Source organism: Mycteria americana, chromosome 14 (genome assembly GCF_035582795.1).
Source record: "Mycteria americana isolate JAX WOST 10 ecotype Jacksonville Zoo and Gardens chromosome 14, USCA_MyAme_1.0, whole genome shotgun sequence".
Classification (NCBI taxonomy): Eukaryota; Metazoa; Chordata; class Aves; order Ciconiiformes; family Ciconiidae; genus Mycteria; species Mycteria americana.
In genome coordinates this window covers 17,705,196-17,725,270 of record NC_134378.1, presented here as the reverse complement: position 1 = coordinate 17,725,270, position 20,075 = coordinate 17,705,196, and the positions used below count along the sequence as shown (strand labels likewise).

Genomic DNA, 20,075 nt, shown 5'->3' with positions numbered 1-20,075 from the left:
GGCCCGCACGCACCCGGAACCCCGAACGTCCCGGTTTCCGCCCCAGGGGAGCGCTGCGCGGCTGCTCGGCCCCAGCCGGGCCCGCCCGGCCGAAGGAACGCTGAGGCGGGAACACAGCAAGGGAGGAAGGAATTTCGGTACAATGCGAGTGAATACAAAATCAAGTGTTTATTATTACAAAAAATACATTTTTTTTTTAAGAAAAACAACATTTCCTCTGGGTACACTGTCTTCCCAGCGCTGCCCGGAGAGGCTGCCCTCACGCTGCAGCACCCAAGGTCACCGAGCCGAGTATCGCCGAGCAGCGTGCAGGTGTCTGGCCGCCCAGCTCCCCCGGGCCGCGGCCAGAGGCCCTGGAACCACCAAACCCCAGGGATTTCTGGAAGCCAGCGCTGAGGAAACGAGAGCCGAGTCCTTGCCCCCCTGACCCTTGGGGTACCTTCTCATTTAGCCCTCTTTTGCTCACCCCCTTGAGCCTTCCAACTCCTTCAGAGCTCAGGAACACTTCCAAGGAGGGAAAGACCCACCACCAAAAAGACATTTAGAGTTAAACCCCAGTGAACGCTGAGACAGCAGCACTGAGACCGCAGGAGTGCACTAGAGGCAGCCAGCCCTGGTACCACGGACTCACCTAAGCGGCATTTTTAAAAAAAGGAACAGTAAGTTCTGTACTCAGTCTTTGGACAAAAAAATAAAATAACAGTCACGGGCATTGGTCAAGCCAAGCGTCACCACATCGGGATTACCGGTGTTCCCAGCACTGAACTGTACTGGGCCAAACCAAGGGTGTGGGGCTGCTGTTTCGCCACCAGCCAACGCTTTCCCCAGTTCTCTCCCCCGGGAGCTGCCCCCCAGAGCAGGGTTCTGCTGGCAGAGGGGTTACTTTACAAAGTACAAAACCAAGAAAACAGAAACGGTTAACACAGACCTAGGTATGACGTACACCAACCCCACTACGGCTACTTTAAAAGTCTTAGCTCAAACCCAGTTTCCTTTCTACCACAGGCCTCCACCTGACGTCAACAGCTACAAAGCTACGAGCCCTAAATCTCCAGCTCTCGACTGGCTACAAAAGATCTCCCGTCTGCGTCCCCACAAACGCCTTCTCCCCAGTTCCATACAAAGAGGGGCTGAAGAGGCAGCTGCCACATTAAAACTGTTCCTGCTGCGCTTCTCTAGCACCGCTGAAGAGATCACGGTGCCCCCCAGCAGCGCTGCAAAGCAGGTACGAAATCTCCTTTGGCAGGGGAACAGAACCCAGGCACTGAGGTGACGTGGGTCTAGTAAGGCAACAGCGGTACTCGATAAAACCCAGAGCTAATTTCCGGTCCTGAGCTTTACCTTGCGCTCCCTTTCCAGGAAGCATGATATTCCTGACAATACTTTGCACTTAAAAAGAACTTATGGTCAGTTTTTGACAAGAAGCTTCACAACATCTCCAGGTAAAACTTAAATGTAACGGAAAAAAAAAAAAAAAACCCCAAAAAACGGAGAAGAGGAAATCTGAGCAGCTGCTTCATCGTGATTGCTGCCAAAGCCCAAATAGTGAGAATGGAGAACTATATAAACTACATCTTAAAAACTATATATAGTTTATAGTTTCCTATAAACTATGTGGTTTAAAATTTCTTTTCTGTCTGGCCTCACACTGCAAATACAGGAGAAGTCAGACAGAACAGTCTAGAAGCGACTGTGAGGAGCATCATGGGGCTGAAGCAGGTCTGCGGCAGCCTGGCAGCGCGCTCTGCGGGCAGGAGAACGCTGTCGGCACCGAGCGGTGCCTCGGCAAGGTACCAGGCTCGGAGCCCCGAGAACTACGGAGCCTGTTCCTCTTTTGGTCAGAATTCATCCCGTAATCTCGGTGGGTGGTCCATGCCAAAAAACGAAGAGGGTCTTCCATGCACGTCGCGCTCTCTTTTCACAAAGGCAGTAAACGAAGAGACGCAGTTCCCGATAAAGTGATCGGACTGGCCAAGAATGTACAAATCGATCTGAGGCACTTCGGGCTGCAAGCTAACAACCTTGATCTGCAGGGAAACAAGGAAAGCAAATGAATCCAGTCGTCTATTATTGCAATCCAAATGCCTCGGCGTAATATTAGAAACAGGAATGTACAACAACAAGAGAGTGGAGTCTGTCTTAAGTTGCCCTATAACTCATTTATGAATAGATAAACGTCAGAACATTTTTTAAAATCACTTAGGTTTAATTTAATTGAGGTCTTTTTCAAGCAGAAATTTACTACCATGCAGGATAATGCTCTTCAATGTCGAGGAAAGGAAGAGTTTTACAGTATAATTTTTATTGCTATAAGCAAAATTTACTTTGAGCTGCCAATATTTGTCTGTGAATAACATATTACACAACCGCCTGCCTGCTGTCCGTGGCAGCAGCGGGCCAGAATCCAAGGAAGGTTTTTATTAAAGCACTCCTGCCAGAACGGGTTTCTGGAAGACTCACCTTTCCTTGGAAGAAGTCCTGTATTTCCGTCGTGTAGGGCTCAGAGTCAGTAGCGATATAAACAGATTTAGCTTCTGTCTTTTTCACCCAGAGCTTGAGAGCACGCTTGATCTCGTTGAGGTCTGGCAGGCACATGTCCATGGTGAGAGGGACCGCAGAGCTTCGGTCGTAGCCCACGCACTGCGGTGAAGCCATGAAGTGCGGCCCGGCCGTCCCATCCTTTAACATATTGCAAGCGTTTTTCTATTGGAAAAAGAAAAGAGAAAATATCATGTTTGAATGGCAAGTGTGAGAAAACACCACCGCGTCCCCCAGCAGCGTTAGGGCCTGTTTGAAGGAGGAATCCCGACAGCACTGCTAACACACAGCGAGTCACTGGATGCCAGCAGGGTTCGGGCTGCCGCCCCAGAAGCACAGCTCCTCTTCGGGCAGCTTCTTCCACAGAGCGTTAGCCACCAGTCTACGGCAATCGCCCGGGCTGCAGCAGCCAGCCTCACGCAGGAGCCATACCCAGTCTGAGCCGATCCTCAGATGAATTCCTACGTAGGGCCTGACCAGCAGAGAATGAATATAGGCTTCTCCTTTCTTCACCATTTCATCAGACCACACGATATACTTCTGGAGGGGTCGGTGCTCCTCTAAGACTGGAAACTGGGCCGGAGCTCCAGGTAAGGCGAGTACAGGGTGCTCAGATGGTGAAAACCTACAGAAAAAAACCCAGCAGACCAAAACATAACATAACCTTGCATGCATCACCTTGCAGAAAGACTACCGTGAAGGTTAGAATGGGAACTATGAACACCCTGGAACAGGCAGCATCTATCGCTCCAGACCTACCCGAGATGAATCCTAACCATTCTGCCACGTGAACAGAACGCTGAAGCAAAGCTAGGTACTGCGTTTTACCTCAGACCCGGTGAGAAATGAGTTAGTGTTGTTTGAGAGACAAAAGATAAGGATCCCATACGCACAACGATGAGAGCTCACGTTTTCACCCCAGACTAGAGCAATTCTGTCACCCAAACTTACCGATACGGCTAAAGCGGCTCTGAAACATGAGGTAACCAGCACAACACAGTTCATGATCAGCAAGTGAGAACCAAATTCTTTTTGAAGAACAATTACATAATCAATAAACACTAACTAAACAATAACTAAATATTACTGGCTCAGAAATCAATCAGCCTAACAGAGCTCACCCCTAATACTGCCCACAGGAAGATGGTGCTCAGCGAATATTTAATGGAAAAAGCATCAAGATTTTTAATTATATTGCTAGCTAACCACTTCAATCTCTCCCCAAGATGCAAAGGCTTTACACAGTGACCAGCACAACTGTTTCCGTGTGTTACTCTATAGTGGCATGCCAGCGCTTTTCCATCTTCTCACTACCTTTGGATCCAATGGTCCTTGTACGCGGAACTGAAGGAGATTCCCTTGAAGAGCTCGGACTTATCAAAATTCACTTGGAACTGATCCCAGAAAGGACCAAATGGATTTCCATCCTGCAAAGGGAAGATGAGTGTTCATTCAGTGCACACGCTGAGCCCCGAAGGCAGACCTAGCAAGATCTTGGGGTGCAAAGTTGAGGGGTTTTTCTGTTACAGGAAGAAAGCAGACGGAATACAGCAGCCCGTTTGTCACATATCAGCTTCACAGGAAGGAGAGATTGAAAGCCATTACAGAAAGCAAACCGAGAACTAACGCAAAGGCTGCCTTAAAAGAAGAACACCACAGCTCTCAAACTTGTATTTAAAATAGGTTGCTTTAAAAAACAGCTGGACAACTGCACCACAGCGACCAGTAGGAGATAAGCTTTGTTGTTACAGGTCTGTTCTCCCTACAGTCGAGTCTGGAGTGATAAAACCTCCTTACACAGACCATCTTCCTGAACCCTGAGCGCTGGCTGACAAAGACAGGCACAAAGGCGCGGCAAGAGGAATGCCAGACGCCAGACGGGCGGGTTCGGGGTGGATAACTCCCAAATTTGCAAATCAATGGCGACCTGAACGATTCAGCCGTTCCCTTCGGAAGAGCAGTCGGATTAAACTGCGCCCTCGGGGACGCAGGAGCGACTCACCTTCATGGGACAAGTGCTTTTGTCAGCGCTTCTCTGAGCCGCCGCTTCGAAGCAGTAAGCCACTCGCTTGCCCGGAGGCCAGTGAACCGGGGCCAGCTTCTCCATGAACTCCTCCAAGCTGAGGACGCGGTGGTACCGCAGCAGCGGCTCCAGCCTGAAGTGCTCCGTGTAGGGAACGTGCAGCTGGGGGCGACAGCGACCGGCTCGCTCACGGGGCGCCGGGGCACCGAGCCCGGGGCACCGAGCCTCCCCCCGGGGCCCGCACCTCGCCCCACGGGGAGAGGCCACCGCCCGGCCCGCCGCCCCGCTTCCCCTCCCCGCCCGGCCCCCGGGGGCTCACGTTGGTGTAGGGCGGGCGGTGGTGGCGGTACTCGATCCACGGCGGCACGGCCAGGGTCCGGTTGAGGGCGCGGGCGAAGGCCAGGGCGCCCAGGAAGTGTTCGGCCTGGTTCCCGAACCGGCCTGCAAGAGGGGCGAGAGCGGGGCTCAGCCGGGGCCTCCGCCGGGGGCTCCGCGCCGGGCCCGCCGCGGCGGGAGGGCCTCACCCATGCAGGGACAGTAGAGCAGGTAACCGGCCGCGTCCCAGGCGGGCTCCGCGCCGCCTCCCGCCGCCATCACGGCCAGCAGCAAGAGGAGGAGGAGGACAACGACCGGCGGCGCCGCCATGGCGGCTCGGCGGAGGCCGACGAGAGGCGGCCCCATCCCGGCATGCCCCGGGGCCCGCCGGAACGGCCTCTCTAGCGGGAAGCGGCCACCATCGAGGCGGAAGCGGGAGAGCGACGTCACTCCCACAATGCCCCGCACAATGGGGCCGCCGGGGCCTGGGCCGGAGCCGCGCCTGGCGGGGCCCGGGGGAACGGGGTGAGTGCGGGGCGGGGGAGGAAGGGGAGCGGCACCGGAGGAAGGGGGGCGAGGGGCGGCGTCATGGCGGCCCCCTCCCCTCGGCGGCGGGGTCCCCTCAGGGGAGAGGGGGGCGTGTGAGGAGGAGGAGGAGGGGGGGGCGTAGGCCGGGCCCGCCTCTCCCCCTCCCTCCCCTCAGGGCTGCGCCATGGTAACGGGGGGGGGAGGGCGGGGGGCGGCGGCACGTGTGTGCTCCCCCTGGCACCGGCTCGGCCGCATCGACGGACCCTTCCCCGGAGGGGAGGGGTGGCTCCCGTTTCCCTCCCGGTGCAAACGGTGGAGCTGCCGGGGGGCGGGACGAGTTGCCCCGGAGGGGTCCTGGGGGCTTTGCAGCCACTTTGGGGCTGAGTGGGTGAAAAAAGCGGGTTTTTTGTAGTATAAATAAATCATCCCGGAGCCATGTTGGCGTTTGGGGCTTTCCCGGAGGTGCAGGGAAAGGATTTGGGCTTTTAAAATCGCGCCTGTTGTCATGTCAGGGAAGCGGAGGGTGAAAAGGATGATTTTCCCATCTGAAATGGGAATGGTGTGTCTGGTTACATCCTATGGGAAAGGTGCAGCAGCTTTTCCCTGGGCTTTAAAAGCAGATGCAAACTTTACGCAGAGTTTTTCCAAAATCTGTAAGTGAACAAGTGGGGAAAACTGATACTGAGGCTCGAGCAGCTCCACTAGAAAAATGAACCTGTTTGGATGTAAAAACCTATGTATCTAGAAACAGCCAAAGTCGCTCACTGCAAGAAAATAATGGTTTTCATAGGGGAAATCAGGGAATTGTAATGACACGTGAGTTGGTGCTTGTGACTGTAAAACACTGTAAAAAAAGGGTCAGTGCAAGATGCGTGAGGAGGTAGGAGCGTGATTTTTACATCCAGATGTGGCATTGGCGAGGCCAGTACCAAAGTACTGTATCTAGGTCTGGTATCCACTTTTTTTCTCCCTTATAATTAAAAAACCCCAATACTGGAAAATGGCAGAGGACGTAGAAAAGTCACAAAAGTGATCTGAGGTCTGGAAGCAGTACCTTGCAGTCAGGGGTTGGAGCTGGACTTGATCAGAACACTGTAAGGAAAGTAGGGGGTGATTTTGTTACGCTGCGTGTGGGCTTTGAGAGATCTGCGCTGAGGGACGTTGCTGCAGCAGTTTAAGGCGTTACGGTTACTGGTCATCGGGTAGGACAGTCAATAAGTGCCTGAGTGCACCCGTGCGCCGGCCGGGCTGGTGCCAGGCCTGATGCTGTAGCTGGGATCGCTGCAGAAGCTGGGTTTGAGGCACGACACCGGGCTGAGGCCGAGTGCCCACCGTGGATTCTGGCCTCTGCTTTCTGCCACATAGCTGGTACCTTCCGCTCGAGCAAGTTTAAGCTTTAACAACTTGAAATAGCGTAGGAAACCTGAGTGGGGGACTGGTCTGGCTGGGGGAGGAAAAATTTAAAAAGTTGTTACTTTTCAGCTGGGTAAGTTCTTTCAGCCACACCAGCTGTAAAACAGCCAGGCCAGTGCAGTGCAGAAGCGGGTGGTGGGGACTGGGGACGCAGGAGTCCCTAGGCCAACTTCTCTGTCCCTGCAGAAAGAAAAGTGACAGTACTGGAGCAGCTCCTTAGCAGAGGCACAGCAGGACTCAGCAGGTAGAAGCCCAGGACGGATAAATACAAATCAGACACAAGAGATGCCCTTTAGAAAAGAGAAAGGGCAGCTCCACCTGGTCAGGCAGCCTGCCAGGGCCCGTGTCCCTGCCTCCCACAGCTGCTGCATGCCCACTCCAGCCAGGTCAGCACAGCTTTGTCAGTCTGGTCAGAGAACTCATCCAGGCTCCTTTTTATTTTTTCCTGATTATTTTTAACCTGGGCAGTTCCCCTGTCTGGTTCCCAGCCTAGATCACAAGGTTTTCCTGCACAGCCAAGGAACGGTGCTCTGTGTCACAGGAGTGACTTCGAGGGGCAGAAACTGCAGAAATGCTGTATCATTGAACCATACTTTGGGAAGGATTAAACAGTGGGACAAATTGTCAAAGCAGGTGGCGGACTCTATCCCAGGGACTTTCTGTGAAGCCCGAGAGCTTTTTTGTACTATGTACCAGCTCAGCCATACCTCATTGTTTTCTGTGCAACGACAAGTGGCTGGAGTCTCACACATAGCATACAATCCATCAGCTTATATGAGCTCTTCTAGCTTGAATTTGCACAAACTGATGACTGTAGTAATGAAATATTTCATATAAGTTGGCAGCCAGTGGGAATCCAGCTCTCAGGGGGGTCGCATTTTTTTCCAGCTCTTTGTTCACCCTGCCAACCTCTTAACCTCTGTAGAACTGAAGCAGAGGAAGCTTCATCTGGTGATGGGGGTTTTCTGTAACCGACTTATCTGAGATTTTGGGAGCTGCATAGGCTCGACGTGTTTTTCCAGCACTAGTACAAAACTTTCCAAGATCATCAGGTTTCCCAGTGCTGGTACGAAGGCTGTGACGTACAAGATGTTCTCTGAACAAGTGTAGGTGCAGTGTTTCCAGCCAGCTGTGACTGTTTCTCCCTGGTGGCTGCAGAGTTATAGTGAACAGGGAGCATGTTGGAAACGTTCTTTGGGGAAATGTTATGAAGGAAACTAATGGAGTTTTAAAAAATGTAAACATAGAGATCATGCAGAGAGTTGTGTAGCCAAGCATGAGCCATGTTGACCTTCCACTGCTACTGTGTTTCACTGATACTATGCCAGACCCTCATCTTGTTTTTAATTTCTTGTTCCACAGCTGTCAGAGTGTCCTACCACATGCATTTAGACTTAGAAACAGACCCAAATAGGTAGAGTCCTTTTTCTTGCTAGAACCTTAAAATTTTAAAGGAAGGTTGATGAAATTTTACAATAATCAATTACAGAAATTATCGTGTCTTAACTCATTTGGGTTTGGGTTTCTGCTCTGAAGGCGATAGATAGTTTATGCGCCTTACTATTAAAGACAGCAAAATTCAAACTCTGTCTTCTTTCAGGTAGCTTTGAAACTGGCACAGATGGCTGAGCCTGTTCAGAGGGAAAGAAGCAACTACCTGGCGAAAGTGGCAGAGGCTCCCAGAACGTGTGCACAGCTCTGAAGCAGGAGGTAGAGAACGTTTCTCTTTTCCGGCACACATCTCATACAGAGGTGAAATGTTCACGGTCTTAGACACCTACAAAGGAAGACTGCTCTGAACCGCAGGACTTCTGCACCCTGAGGGGTAGGAGCAGCCGTCACATCACACTGGGTTGTACCAAAGTGGCACCTCAGCACTTCTAGTCCTTTATCGTTCTGCTCTGCCTGAGTAGCTTTAGCCCACACAAAACTGAATTCTGTTCTTAATGGACATTTCCAAACCTCATAGTGACACGTTTTCTTGGAGTCATCCCATTTCCCGGTGTTTTCCATCCCGAGGGAACCATTCATGGCATTGTGAGTGATGGTGTAGTTACAGTTATTGTTATTTCAGCTATTCATAACGTTCAGTGGTGCACTTTCTTAATGGGGGTTGGTTAGTTCCCTCGTAGTTGCACATCCTGCCCACAACTGGCACTCGTGTTGATGTGCAGGCAGGAAGTTCCTCCCTCTGAAGCAATCATGGAGTGAGAAAGAGCTTGAGGGTTTGATGCTATTTTAAGAAGAGTTTCTCAGGCAGCTAAATTCTGTGAAAGAGATCTTTTTGGAGGTTTTTATTTCAGCTAACTGTTTACCAGTTTAGATGTTGGTAGAACCATGTAAAAATGCAGTACTTTACCAACAAGACAAACGCAACTCAAGAACAACCTGCTAAGAGAGATTAATGTAGATTTTCATCAGCATGAAAGCCAGCAGAGCATACAGGAGGTATATTTTGTGGAACAGGAAGCAGTTTGAGCTTCCATGTTCAATGGATGAGAGTATGAAAGAAAAAAAAATTAAAAATTGCTCATTACTGTAGAGACCTTGCTAATCCAGAGAGGCAGAATCTGCCCCACGTTAGAAAAGTGAAAATACAATGACTAATCACACCCTGAAGAGAAGCAGCATCTGTTGCCTTCCTGAAAAAAGTGTGTTGTTGCAAGTTTTCTTCCCCATCCCTGTTGACCTGTGTGTGGTAATTCAGATTGGTTTGCTAGGAGATGGTCTTACTAGTGCACCAGGTTGGTAGCAGAGTGGATGGAAAAAAAATACAAGAGAACCTTAGTTTCTCTGAGAAGCTCTAGAAGGGAATTCTAAGATTCTAAGATAAGGACAGATCAAGAGCAAGTGAGAATAGACTATGAAGAACATGAAAAAAGGGGATGAGAAGCGATCTACAAAACACGGTGAAAGATGAGGTATTTAGAGCTACAAAGAGACACCTATCTACAATATTTCAGGAGAAAATGCATGTAACAGGTAACACTGGCTCTTCATAGTTGCAAAAATGTAATTCAGAAAAAGTTTAACATCACTTTATTCTGGTAACAGGGATTAAGGGAGAAAAGAACGAAACACGTTCTGGAGATGGGAGTTTCCCATGTCTGTGAACATGCATCTTCACATGTTTATAATGCCTGTTGAATGCTCACACGTGTTTGTGTGCATGGGTGAAAGACGCAGTGTCTTAACACCAACCCTTCTGTGATTTCAGATGAAGATGTTTTGCTATTAAAGCAGTTTGGTCACAGAGGGTTCCAACTGAAAACTGCACCAGGACAGCACCACGGCAAGACGCCTGCAGGCTCAAGTTCTGCTTGACATGGCCATGTTCTACTAGACCTGCCATGACGGCATTTTTTCCCAGTGTTCCCAACTGGATTCAAGATGCAAAGCAGGAGGAGGAAGAGACAGGCTGGAAATTAGTCCCCAGACCAAGAGGTGAAGAGACCGAAAGTCAGGGAAAATGCCAATGTGAAATATCGGAGACCTCCTTCACTAATGTGGACAAGCTGAGAACTCACACACTTTCTCATACTGAGCAGAGACCGTACAACTGCCCTCAGCTGCACTGTGGCAAAGCCTTTGCTTCTAAGTACAAGCTATATAGGTAGGTAACTGCTGAGTGCCTCTGCCGAACAGTGCTCCCCTACCAGAAGAGAGGGGAAAACCCCTCCATCGTGTTTTTTTGCTTGAATTTCTGAGAAGGTGGAGGAGGGGGAATGCCCTTGTTACCTTGCAAAGCAGTTGAGTCCCAGACGTTACCATACTTGGCATCTCTTTAAGCACCTTCCAGAGAACCTCAGATAATACTTTATCCTGAGCTCAAGCTGTTTTCTATTTTACTAAGGAGGAAATTGAAGCAGAAAGTGAAGTTCACAGATTAAAAATCAAAATGAAAAGCAAGAATAGCATTCACATTTCATAAGCCCTACCTCTAACTTTAATTGCGGGAATATTTCTATGGCAGCTATTGTTGTAGCATGAAGTAGAGTTCCTATTTATGTACTGAAATATAGCAGAGAATAATTAAATGACATGATCACTAGGAACTTGAAACTAGATGAACCACAGTGTCTGAGAGTGTAAGACACCAAGGTGAAATCAGTCCACAGTGGCTATCAACAGCCATCGGCACAGTCTGATACCTCCTGATGAAATGAAGCCGTCTCACCAGCAGACAAGCATTTCTTGTCATAAACTACCAAGGTTCTCTTTGTCATTTCCCCCTTTGATAGCCTCAACAGAGAGAACAGGAGTTGAGTAGACAACTGAAGTATAACTGTGCAGAGGTGATGCATTCTGGGGTGGACGGGCACTGCTGAGACAGACTCTGTAACTGTTGCTTGAAATGTCGTGCTTCTGTGCCTGGAGAGTCCCTGCCGCCCAGGCTGTCAGGGCAGCATCCTTTAGTGGCAGTAAAATGGCGTCTGGGATTTTTGTGGCATAAAGTGTAGAACACGAGGAAAATTTTGAAAAAGTAGCGTGTGTTCTCTTAGGGGTTGGACGCTAGTCTAAACTTTCCTGCTTTTCTCCCAAAAGGCATATGGCCACGCACTCTGCTCAGAAGCCTCATCAGTGTATGTACTGCGAGAAGATGTTTCACCGGAAAGATCACCTTCGCAACCACCTGCAGACCCACGATCCCAACAAGGAGGCCCTCCACTGTCCCGAGTGTGGCAAGAACTACAACACGAAACTCGGCTTCAGGCGACATCTGGCCATGCACGCAGCTGCCAGCGGTGATCTCAGCTGCAAGGTATGCCTCCAGACGTTTGAAAGTACCCAAGTCCTGCTGGAGCACCTCAAAGCTCATTCTAGGCGGGCTTCTGGTGGAGCGAAGGAAAAGAAGCACCCGTGTGACCACTGTGATAGGCGTTTCTACACCCGGAAAGATGTGCGGAGACACTTGGTAGTGCACACGGGGCGGAAGGACTTCTTGTGCCAGTACTGTGCTCAGAGGTTTGGGCGGAAAGATCATCTGACCCGGCACATGAAGAAAAGCCACTCCCAGGAACTGCTGAAGATTAAGACAGAGCCAGTTGACATGCTGGGTCTCCTAAGCTGCAGCTCATCTGTCGCAGTGAAAGAAGAGCTGAGTCCCGTCCTGTGTATGGCATCCAGAGACATGATAGGTGGTAAGAGCTTCCCTGGCATGTTGCCTGTGGGCATGTACAGCACGCATCTCCAAACCATGCCAAGCTCAGGGATGCCCCATTCTTTGGTTCCTAATTCTCTTCCAATGGGAATGAGCTATCCTCTGGAGTCTTCTTCTCCCATCTCCTCCCCACCGCAACCTCCTCCAAAGTATCAGCTTGGATCTACCTCATATTTGCCTGAGAAACTACCCAAAGTAGAGGTGGACAGCTTTTTGTCAGACTTCCCTGGCAGCCTGTCTCTCTCATCTGGTGAGCCTCAGTCCTCTTCGCCTCAGCCACCCCCCCTGGATGAGGCTTTGCTTTCCAAGAGCCCTGCTAACCTTTCAGAGGCTCTCTGTGCTGCTAACATGGACTTTTCTCATCTTCTTGGCTTCCTCCCCCTAAATCTTCCTGCTTGCAATCCACCTGTATCATCAGGGGGATTGGTCATGGGCTACTCGCAGGGGGAGACACAGCCACTGCTTACCACTTTGCAACATCAACCTCAAGAATCTCCTGGAGCTGGGGCCTCGCTGAACTTTGGGCCCCTTCATTCATTGCCCCCTGTCTTCACCTCCAGCTTGAGCACAACCACGCTGCCACGTTTCCACCAGGCATTCCAATAAGCTGAAAATAGCACTGGAGAACAGACCTTTCAGTCACCCTTTTGTGGAGAGCCTTAAAAACGCACAACTCTTACTTCCCTTTGGGGTGTGAAAGCTTTGCAAGGCTGTTTCAGACAGGAGGTTTCTGATCTCGAGGGAGCACTTGTAGACTGGAACAGCAGATATCCCCGTGCAAGTCCTAGTCCTGTACAGCGAAAAGATTTCAGCTAATAGACTGGATATATTTTATCTAATTTTTAATCTGTGAATCAGGAGCCGCGCTTAGCACTGACCTTCCCTGAGATCCTGGAGCTATGTTCCTCTTTGGGAAGGGACTGTCCCTGAGAAGGAGTTGAGACTCTTTCATCTTGGGCTAAACTTTTGAAGAGTTCAGCTTCCATTTCATGTTATCACACTGCAATTCTGGCAAAACAGCCAACACCTCCACATGGAGAAGGAGGAGAAGTCAGGATACCTGCTTTGTATGAAGCCAACGGGGAAGAGGCTGTCCTTCCCCACTACCTCTCATCCCATCACCTAATACAGCTTACCCCACCGAATACAGCTTACTCCACATCAGTGTTAAGCAACAAGACCGTTTACATAGTGAATTCAGAGACATCACCTCATTCTTCTTTGCAGAGCCGTTAGGTTAAAATCATTACAGTGAACATTGTTTACACAACACAAATCTGTTTCCGCCATTACAAAAATAGGAGGCACCAGAATACACTGGGTTTGTATCTGGTGTAGCTAGAACAGTGTTTACACAACGAAGTCAGGTTGCACTGATTTCTCTTCACTTATCATGTTCTTCCCCCATGGGGAAATACACTGCTTTTTGGACCACTTCAGCCTCTGCCACTGTAGGCAGCAGCTTCCCGCGTTTTCTCTCTGGCTATCCACATGTCAAGGGGATGGAGCAGCTCTCGCAACTTAGCTTGTTTTTGTGGTGTATGGATAGAGCCCTTTTAAATATCTTCCACAGGCAAACAGATCGTGCATCTGTTCTGGAAACCAAAGCATGTGAAAAAGCTGGGTTAGGAGCTCGGGGCCAGCAGCATCGAGTACTGTCGTACCGGGCGTGGATGAGATCAGGCTGCAGGCCCCCGCTCCGTAGGTTCCCTTCAGTTGAGGAACAGAGTATGAGTTTCTAGATTTTTTTACCACAGCAGTTCAGTGAGGTCAGTACCCTTTTGGCTTATGCGTGAAGCAGTCTCAAGAGATGTACTTTTACCTCTGTCCTAGGGTGATAACATCCAGGAATCGGGAGGAAAAATTGGTCCCAGCTTCATGTACTCTCTATCAGTGTATTTGAAGCGTTTTCCCCAACACTAATAGTTCTAACAAATGCTGAGGGTGTGGGCCTGCAGTCACCCTTTCACTTAGGATTTGGTTCCACTGGCCTTTTCGTTCTCTCCTTCTTGAGCCTTGTCTCCTGAAGTTCAAGTCCTGCTTCCCCTGCTCCCTGCCTCACCTCTTAAATTCTTCCATGGCCTGTCTACCTACTGAGGGCAGAAGGGTTACCCTGTGAAGCAGCAGCCGGCTGCTGATGTCATTTAGCATCTGAATCATCTCCTGCTCTCGTTTTCCTGGGCACTTGAACTGCAGGTGGTAACACGGAGGTCGATCTCACTATACGTTGGTGCATGTTTATGAATATAGACAGGCAGATCTTCACACCTCAGCATGGAGGAACCATTGTAGGCCAATATAAACCAGGAAATCTGTCCATATTATTCTCCATAAATCTAGAAAATGCAAAATCTACCTCTACTCTGTTATCTCAGCTCCTCAGTGAAGCCAGATGCTGTCCTCCCTCATCTCCCCAGAGTACCTCCATTTCAGTCAATGCATACTACCTTCTGCTGAGCCATTGATCCCACAGCGTGACATTAGCCGCGCCTCGTTTGTTCATAGGCTTGTCCCCCTTCCGTTTTGCTCAAGAATTTTATTTTTAATTTAGTTTAGTAATTCTTTCCAGAATGACTGTTTAGTGATCCATTGAGTCTCCAAAACATAGATCAGTTGTTTTAGGTTAGCCAGCAATGCTGCAAATAATACTTTTGTATCAAAATGTAATATAAGATTTATTTACCTCAGCAATATCCTGTGGCCATGATCTCCCCGAGTTAAATGCAGTACTTCCTTTTCTCCACTGTAAAATGTTGCCTTTTGACGTTCAACGAGTGCCTTCTTGTTCTCTAACATAGAAAAGGTAAATAGGGCATTTCAGCTAGTCTTCTGTTTACCGTCACTGAATACCTCAGGCCTGTCTTCTGTTGCTTTTCTCTTTGCAAATTAAAGTTTCACACTGTTATCAATGATATGCAAGCCTTATCCCTGTCCTCAGTTGAGAGGATTTTTTTTTTTTTTTTAAGAAATAAATAGTCAGAACTGATCACTCACGGCAAGTGAGGATTATCAGATTTATGCAATGCCATCATACACCTCCTTCTGTTTCAGAACATTGGGCTTTCTTGCTTTTTGCCTGCATTGTACTCTGAACAGATGTCATCACTGGAATTCCTTTAGCAGTGGTAGCTAAACTTAGAGCCAGGCATCTTTTTCCTACCAGTAGTCTGTCAAAGAATAAATGGAATTCATTTTGCTATTATTTGCACGTGTGATTTGCTTTCCGCAGCTATTCTAACAAGCAGAATTGCAATAACATTTGTCAGTGAAAGGAAAGTTTAAACCAGCAAAGGGAGCGTGTCCAGAGACGGCACGCTGGAGCTAATACCAGGTATTTGCACTGGGAAATGGATTCGAAGTTCCCGTTCCACAACAGAGCGTATAACCTGCAAGTATTTTGTCAGTCTAAAACTAATGAGGCTACTTCCATTTGAAATACCAAGTACACAATTCACAAAACAACTTACTTCCTGAAGCTAGTTAGCAAACAACCTCTACCTGCCCCTGAGAAAAAACTTTGAGCATCCAAGCTACACCACTTGGGAATCTAAGTTCATTAGGGAGCATGTACCGAGCCGCTACAAAAATCAGTAGAAGTCAGCTTAGACAAGCTCCTGCTAATGCAGCTGTAGGTAAAATGCAATGGTGAACTGGCCACACTGGGAGGATGATAGCTGCAGCACAGCCTGGAAAACTGTTCTGTTTGTGTGCAGGACGTCTGTGCATGAGGGAATGGCGGCCATTATGCTAGTTAGGTGACATAAAAAAAAAAAAAAAAAAAACAGTTTCATCCCAGAAAGGCTTTTTGTTTGAAATCAAGGTTTAGGGATATTTAAGTCAACATGCTACTTTCTCTCCTAAGATCATTATTAACGTAGGGAAAGGGAGGCTGCAGGGAAGGATGGTGAATATGAAACAGACCCATAGCATCTCTGGACGCAGGAGCAAGCATTGCGGTTATGTACAGGCATTCTTTGGCCGATCACCAAGGACCATGAGTTAGGGGCTCCGGGTATAGGAGACAGCTGCCAGTCAGCCAGGACAAATACACATTAAACCATCTTGGGAAGCACAAAATGCTTTTGATGGAAGAGAGGAGTTTTTAAAGCAGTATTTTCAAAGAGGCTCAGTGAATACAGGAGACGGCAAGCTAGGCTGGGCTTTACACCGAGCAGAGAAGCACTGAGATTTGAGAGAGTAAGAACCAGCTGTATGAGAGCGAGATAACTCAGAGGATGAACCAGTCAGAACTGATGAAACTCACCTGTAATGCCATTATGCCAGTAGAAGTCTCATGCTCTTACCCCAGAAACAGAGTACAAGGCAGCCACTAAAGATGTAGAGCATTTTAGGTGCTAAATGAAGGACTTCTTCAGTGGGAGAGCCCTGTGAACCAGCCCGTTAGGACATCTTTATTCCAGGCACATCTGTATCGGAAAGGTGGCATCAGATTGAGCCCAAGAGGAGCAACTACAGCAAATAATTGGTCAGAAGGGTTTAGTTAAGTAAAGAAATGTTTTAAAGTGTGGCTGACTTGGGGAGGGTTCAAGACCAATAGGAACAGTGCAGACAACTAGGATATAAAATCACAGAGCGCAAGTCTGTGAAAGGACAGGACACGAACATGCCAGCGATTATCAATCAGACCCTAGGTTCTCAAAAGAGCAAGGACATAACGTCCCACTAGAAATAAGAACGATTCCAGCTCGCTCGTTAGAAAATACATAAGCCATTTCCATGGCAGCAGAGGGTTAACTCACCTAGCCAGTCCTTCCCAGGCTCAAATTTCTAGAGCTGTGTGAAAGTCTGAAGATCTTTTTCCCCATGGGATTACAGCTCGCTCAAAATCCATTTGTATGAAGGAACAACATGTTAACTTGCATTTGCTTCCACTGCATTTCACTTGACAGAATATCCACGTACAGCGTTTTGACAGACCCTGTTCAGCTGTCTCACAATAGTGCCTGCTCTTTAGCCTCAGTGTTGAAAAATGTTGTCACTTCAATGGGAATCCCTTTTTTCCCTCCGGTAGATTGATGATTTCAGTACTTTTGTTGGGAGCTCAGCTCTTTGTTCTTTAATTCCTTCCTTGCTGACAGGTGAATAGCAGCTGCTTGGAAGATTTCCTGCAGTTCACTGAAAAATCCCCATTTCCTTTCTCTACCATTGCATCACCTTTGCTATCTGGAAAGAATAACCCTGCAGAGGCATTTTCTACTGCCTGCAATTAAAATTTTTTACAAAGAAATCTTCAAAGATGCTCTCCCCATCACCCTACCTTCTTGCTTATCCTCGCTAATCCTGGTTACTCAGGCTCACTGAATTCTCCCTCGGGTGCTTATTTTTAGTTAATTGCCTGCCCAAGCCCTGTAGATATTCTGCCACCGAAGAGTGAAATGGCTGAATGGCTCGAACAGAACCACTTCATTAAAACTTTACGGGTTTCCATCTTTATCCAAAATTTGCTTATTTTTCATAACATTTCTTATTTCTTCCCAATTCTCAGAGATAGGAATTGCCATCTGAAGCTCTGAATACAATCCTGCCCGACACCCGCGTGGTAGGAGAAGGCAGTTTGGTTTAGCCTGGTCTGCTGGACCAGGACTCGGGGAAACCCCGACTGTTTTCACTCGCATCACCGGCCCCTCTCACCCTTTCTGTGCCCAACAGGCTGCAGCAATTCCGAGCCTCCCGTGCAAAGCAGCTGGGAGCTGCCCAGGGAAACATGCCATTACTACCGACACAGCTTCCTTACGGGACCGCTATTTCCCGTTCCTCACCTGTCCCCCCTACCACCGCCACGTCTCCGGTGCCAGTAGCCTCCTCTCAGGTTCTGCTGTCCCTGCCGCACAATCAATGCACGCTCGCATCAGGCTCACCCCCAGGCAGTTCTCCCCACCCCGGGATGTACTCACTTCATCCTGGTGAATAACCAGGATCCTTTAGGAATCCTTCCACAGGTTTCAGGCATTCTGTAGCTCCACGTGAGGAGGTTTCTCCCAGAGCACCTCCTCAGCAGGCTCCTGTGTGATCTGCACCCAGAGCCATCTCCACACGGTTACACAGACCGTTCGCCACCAAATGCTTTAGACCGCCACAGAAACAGGTCAAGCAAAAATTGAACTGGTGATCAGAAAACAATACCCAGAAAACAGACCATATTCTGCTCCTCACAAATCTACAAAGCTTTGCTTTCCTAGCAAAAGTACATTTTATTTCTTATGTGCACAGGGAGGCTTGCAGGAAGAGACTGAAGCATCTTCCTCACTGTGTGCTCGTAGTTGAAGCTAGGTCTGCGGTAGTCCTTCCCACCGGTGCCTAGAATGTCCATGACATGGAGGGAGCTTCTCTGTATTGGGAGATCACAGTGACAGGGAAAGGTAAAGGCATTGCAGAAGATAAAGAATAGGGAATTTGGAACAATTTTTTTTTTATTACTATTAAATAGGTCAGCTCTTCATTGTCAGTTGGGGAGTAATCCTCAACATGAAAGTGTCTTGTTAAAAAACAACCGTCCCTCATTTTAATGGCTCTCTTCACCGTCATTCTCACCATCTATTTCACATACCATGTCCTTCTTTGAAACTACTATGCAAGTGGACAACCAGCTCTAACGCAGAATGTACTGAGACGATAAGGGACAGCTCTGTGTGAAGCCTGCAGGACAGGAAGAGCTACAGCATCTGTCGCTCAGCACATGGGTCCTGGCTGGTTTAGCAGCCAGGTGAACAGCTCACGTAGCAGCATCTGCCCCGGCAGCCCGTGTTCCTCTGCAGTTCAGTGTCTTGCACTTGAAGGTGACATAAGCTTCTGCTTAGGGAACTCACCAGCACGCCCTGCTTCACGATGCGACTGAAGGTGGTGCACAAGCCTGCGCATCCGAGCGGAGAGCTGGCATTGGGAACGGGCAGATTCCGTAACTTCTGCTAGGCGCCCGTCTTGAGTTTATGACTTCTTGCCTACTGAGTGCCTCAGCCTTGACTGTTGTTGGGTTTTCCCCCTCTAGTGATCCCTAATATCTAGAAACTATTTTTAGAAAGGTTGTTTTGTAACATTTGTACCAGTATTTTCCTTAAATGAGGATATTGAACAAAAAAAATGAGAGATATCTGCCTTTGAGGTGGTCTGACAACTGGGTGGTCGCGAGAGGGACGGCAGAGGGAACCTGTGGAAGCCACGAAGACTCCCCCCTGGGAGCAGTCAGGCTCCGAAACTGCTGCTGGAGGAAAAGCTACTGAGCGGCCTTTGCAGCCAAGAGTCGCGCTGAGAACCCTCGCCTGGGCAGGGCTGCCCCTGCACGAGCGGCTGACCGGGGGGCAGCGTTTGATCCGGAGCCAGCAAACGTCCCATTGTAAGGCAAAAGGTTTGGGCGTTTTCAGCCTGGGAGCCGATGGGAGGGATGCAGCGTCTCTCCCTGGGGCTGCAGTTCACACAGTCTCTTCTTGTGCTGGATTTCAACAGGCGCAGTGCCTGACCCCCCTTCCTGCAGCTACAGCTTCCCAGCCAGAAGCTTCCCATTGTTAAAGCTCAACTGTTTTTCTAAAAACAAACTTTCTAGCACTTTTACACACAGTGAATAACCTCTTTTAATGGAGTATTTTGGGGGCTGTAAACAAGGTTTTTAAATTGTAAAAATATTAAGTGCCATTAGGAAATGTACAGTTCATCACTAAAATTAGCTCTTTCCTTGTCTTGCAAAATGAAGTTCAAATTGAAAGCATTTTTTATAATGAAGTTGTTTATTAAAAGCATTTGAATTATCTGCCCTGGGTGTCGTCTTGGAGGGGAATGGGGTTTTTGGTTTGTTTAAGACAAGACAGACTCATAAGGCAAGTCAAAGACCTAGTTCCCTACATGAATCCACACAGACGTTTAGACCCAAAAAAGGACACGGCACGCTGCTGGGATGCAGCGACAGCCGATACCATTATCTCCTGTCAAAGAGAACAATGTTCGTTAGACAGAAAGTTCTGGTCACCTGGTTTCACTGAAATTACCAGCCCGCGTGGCAGCATTGCAGACAAGTCCAGCCCACTCCCCCTTCCAAATAACCCTGACACGCTCAGCTCCCCAGGACTGCGCCTTGCACAAAGGCAG

The 20,075-nt window shown here is 48.8% G+C and overlaps 2 protein-coding genes across 3 annotated transcripts; one reads left to right on the top strand and one right to left on the bottom strand.

Annotated features, from left to right (window-relative positions):
* Positions 1-149: 149 nt before the first annotated feature.
* Positions 150-5,316, bottom strand: POFUT1 (protein O-fucosyltransferase 1). The gene is made up of 7 exons (XM_075517150.1): positions 5,086-5,316; positions 4,881-5,002; positions 4,541-4,723; positions 3,853-3,965; positions 2,971-3,163; positions 2,461-2,703; positions 150-2,027 (listed from the first exon to the last, which is right to left on the bottom strand). The coding sequence occupies exons 1-7, from the start codon at positions 5,240-5,242 to the stop codon at positions 1,839-1,841; spliced, it is 1,200 nt and encodes a 399-aa protein (XP_075373265.1). The 5' UTR covers positions 5,243-5,316; the 3' UTR covers positions 150-1,838.
* PLAGL2 (PLAG1 like zinc finger 2) lies at positions 5,302-19,721 on the top strand. 2 transcript variants are annotated; one of them, XM_075517147.1, is made up of 4 exons: positions 5,302-5,401; positions 8,418-8,527; positions 10,035-10,430; positions 11,363-19,721. In XM_075517147.1, exons 3-4 carry the CDS (start codon positions 10,168-10,170, stop codon positions 12,582-12,584), a joined length of 1,485 nt encoding a protein of 494 aa, XP_075373262.1. In that variant the 5' UTR covers positions 5,302-5,401; positions 8,418-8,527; positions 10,035-10,167; the 3' UTR covers positions 12,585-19,721. The 2 variants fall into 2 exon arrangements, with proteins under 2 accessions (XP_075373262.1, XP_075373263.1); XM_075517148.1 differs by lacking the exons at positions 5,302-5,401; positions 8,418-8,527 and adding an exon at positions 8,547-8,854.
* Positions 19,722-20,075: the final 354 nt, after the last annotated feature.

Bases quoted from the DNA above. Each gene is read 5' to 3' on its own strand.
- PLAGL2 (XM_075517147.1), top strand. From the start codon at position 10,168: ATGACGGCATTTTTTCCCAGTGTTCCCAACTGGATTCAAGATGCAAAG. The intron at 10,431-11,362 runs GTAGGTAACTGC...TTCTCCCAAAAG, and splicing joins TCTAAGTACAAGCTATATAG to GCATATGGCCACGCACTCTG.
- POFUT1 (XM_075517150.1), bottom strand. From the start codon at position 5,242: ATGGGGCCGCCTCTCGTCGGCCTCCGCCGAGCCGCCATGGCGGCGCCG. The intron at 5,003-5,085 runs GTGAGGCCCTCC...CCCCTCTTGCAG, and splicing joins GCTCTACTGTCCCTGCATGG to GCCGGTTCGGGAACCAGGCC. The intron at 4,724-4,880 runs GTGAGCCCCCGG...TGTCGCCCCCAG, and splicing joins ACCGCCCGCCCTACACCAAC to CTGCACGTTCCCTACACGGA.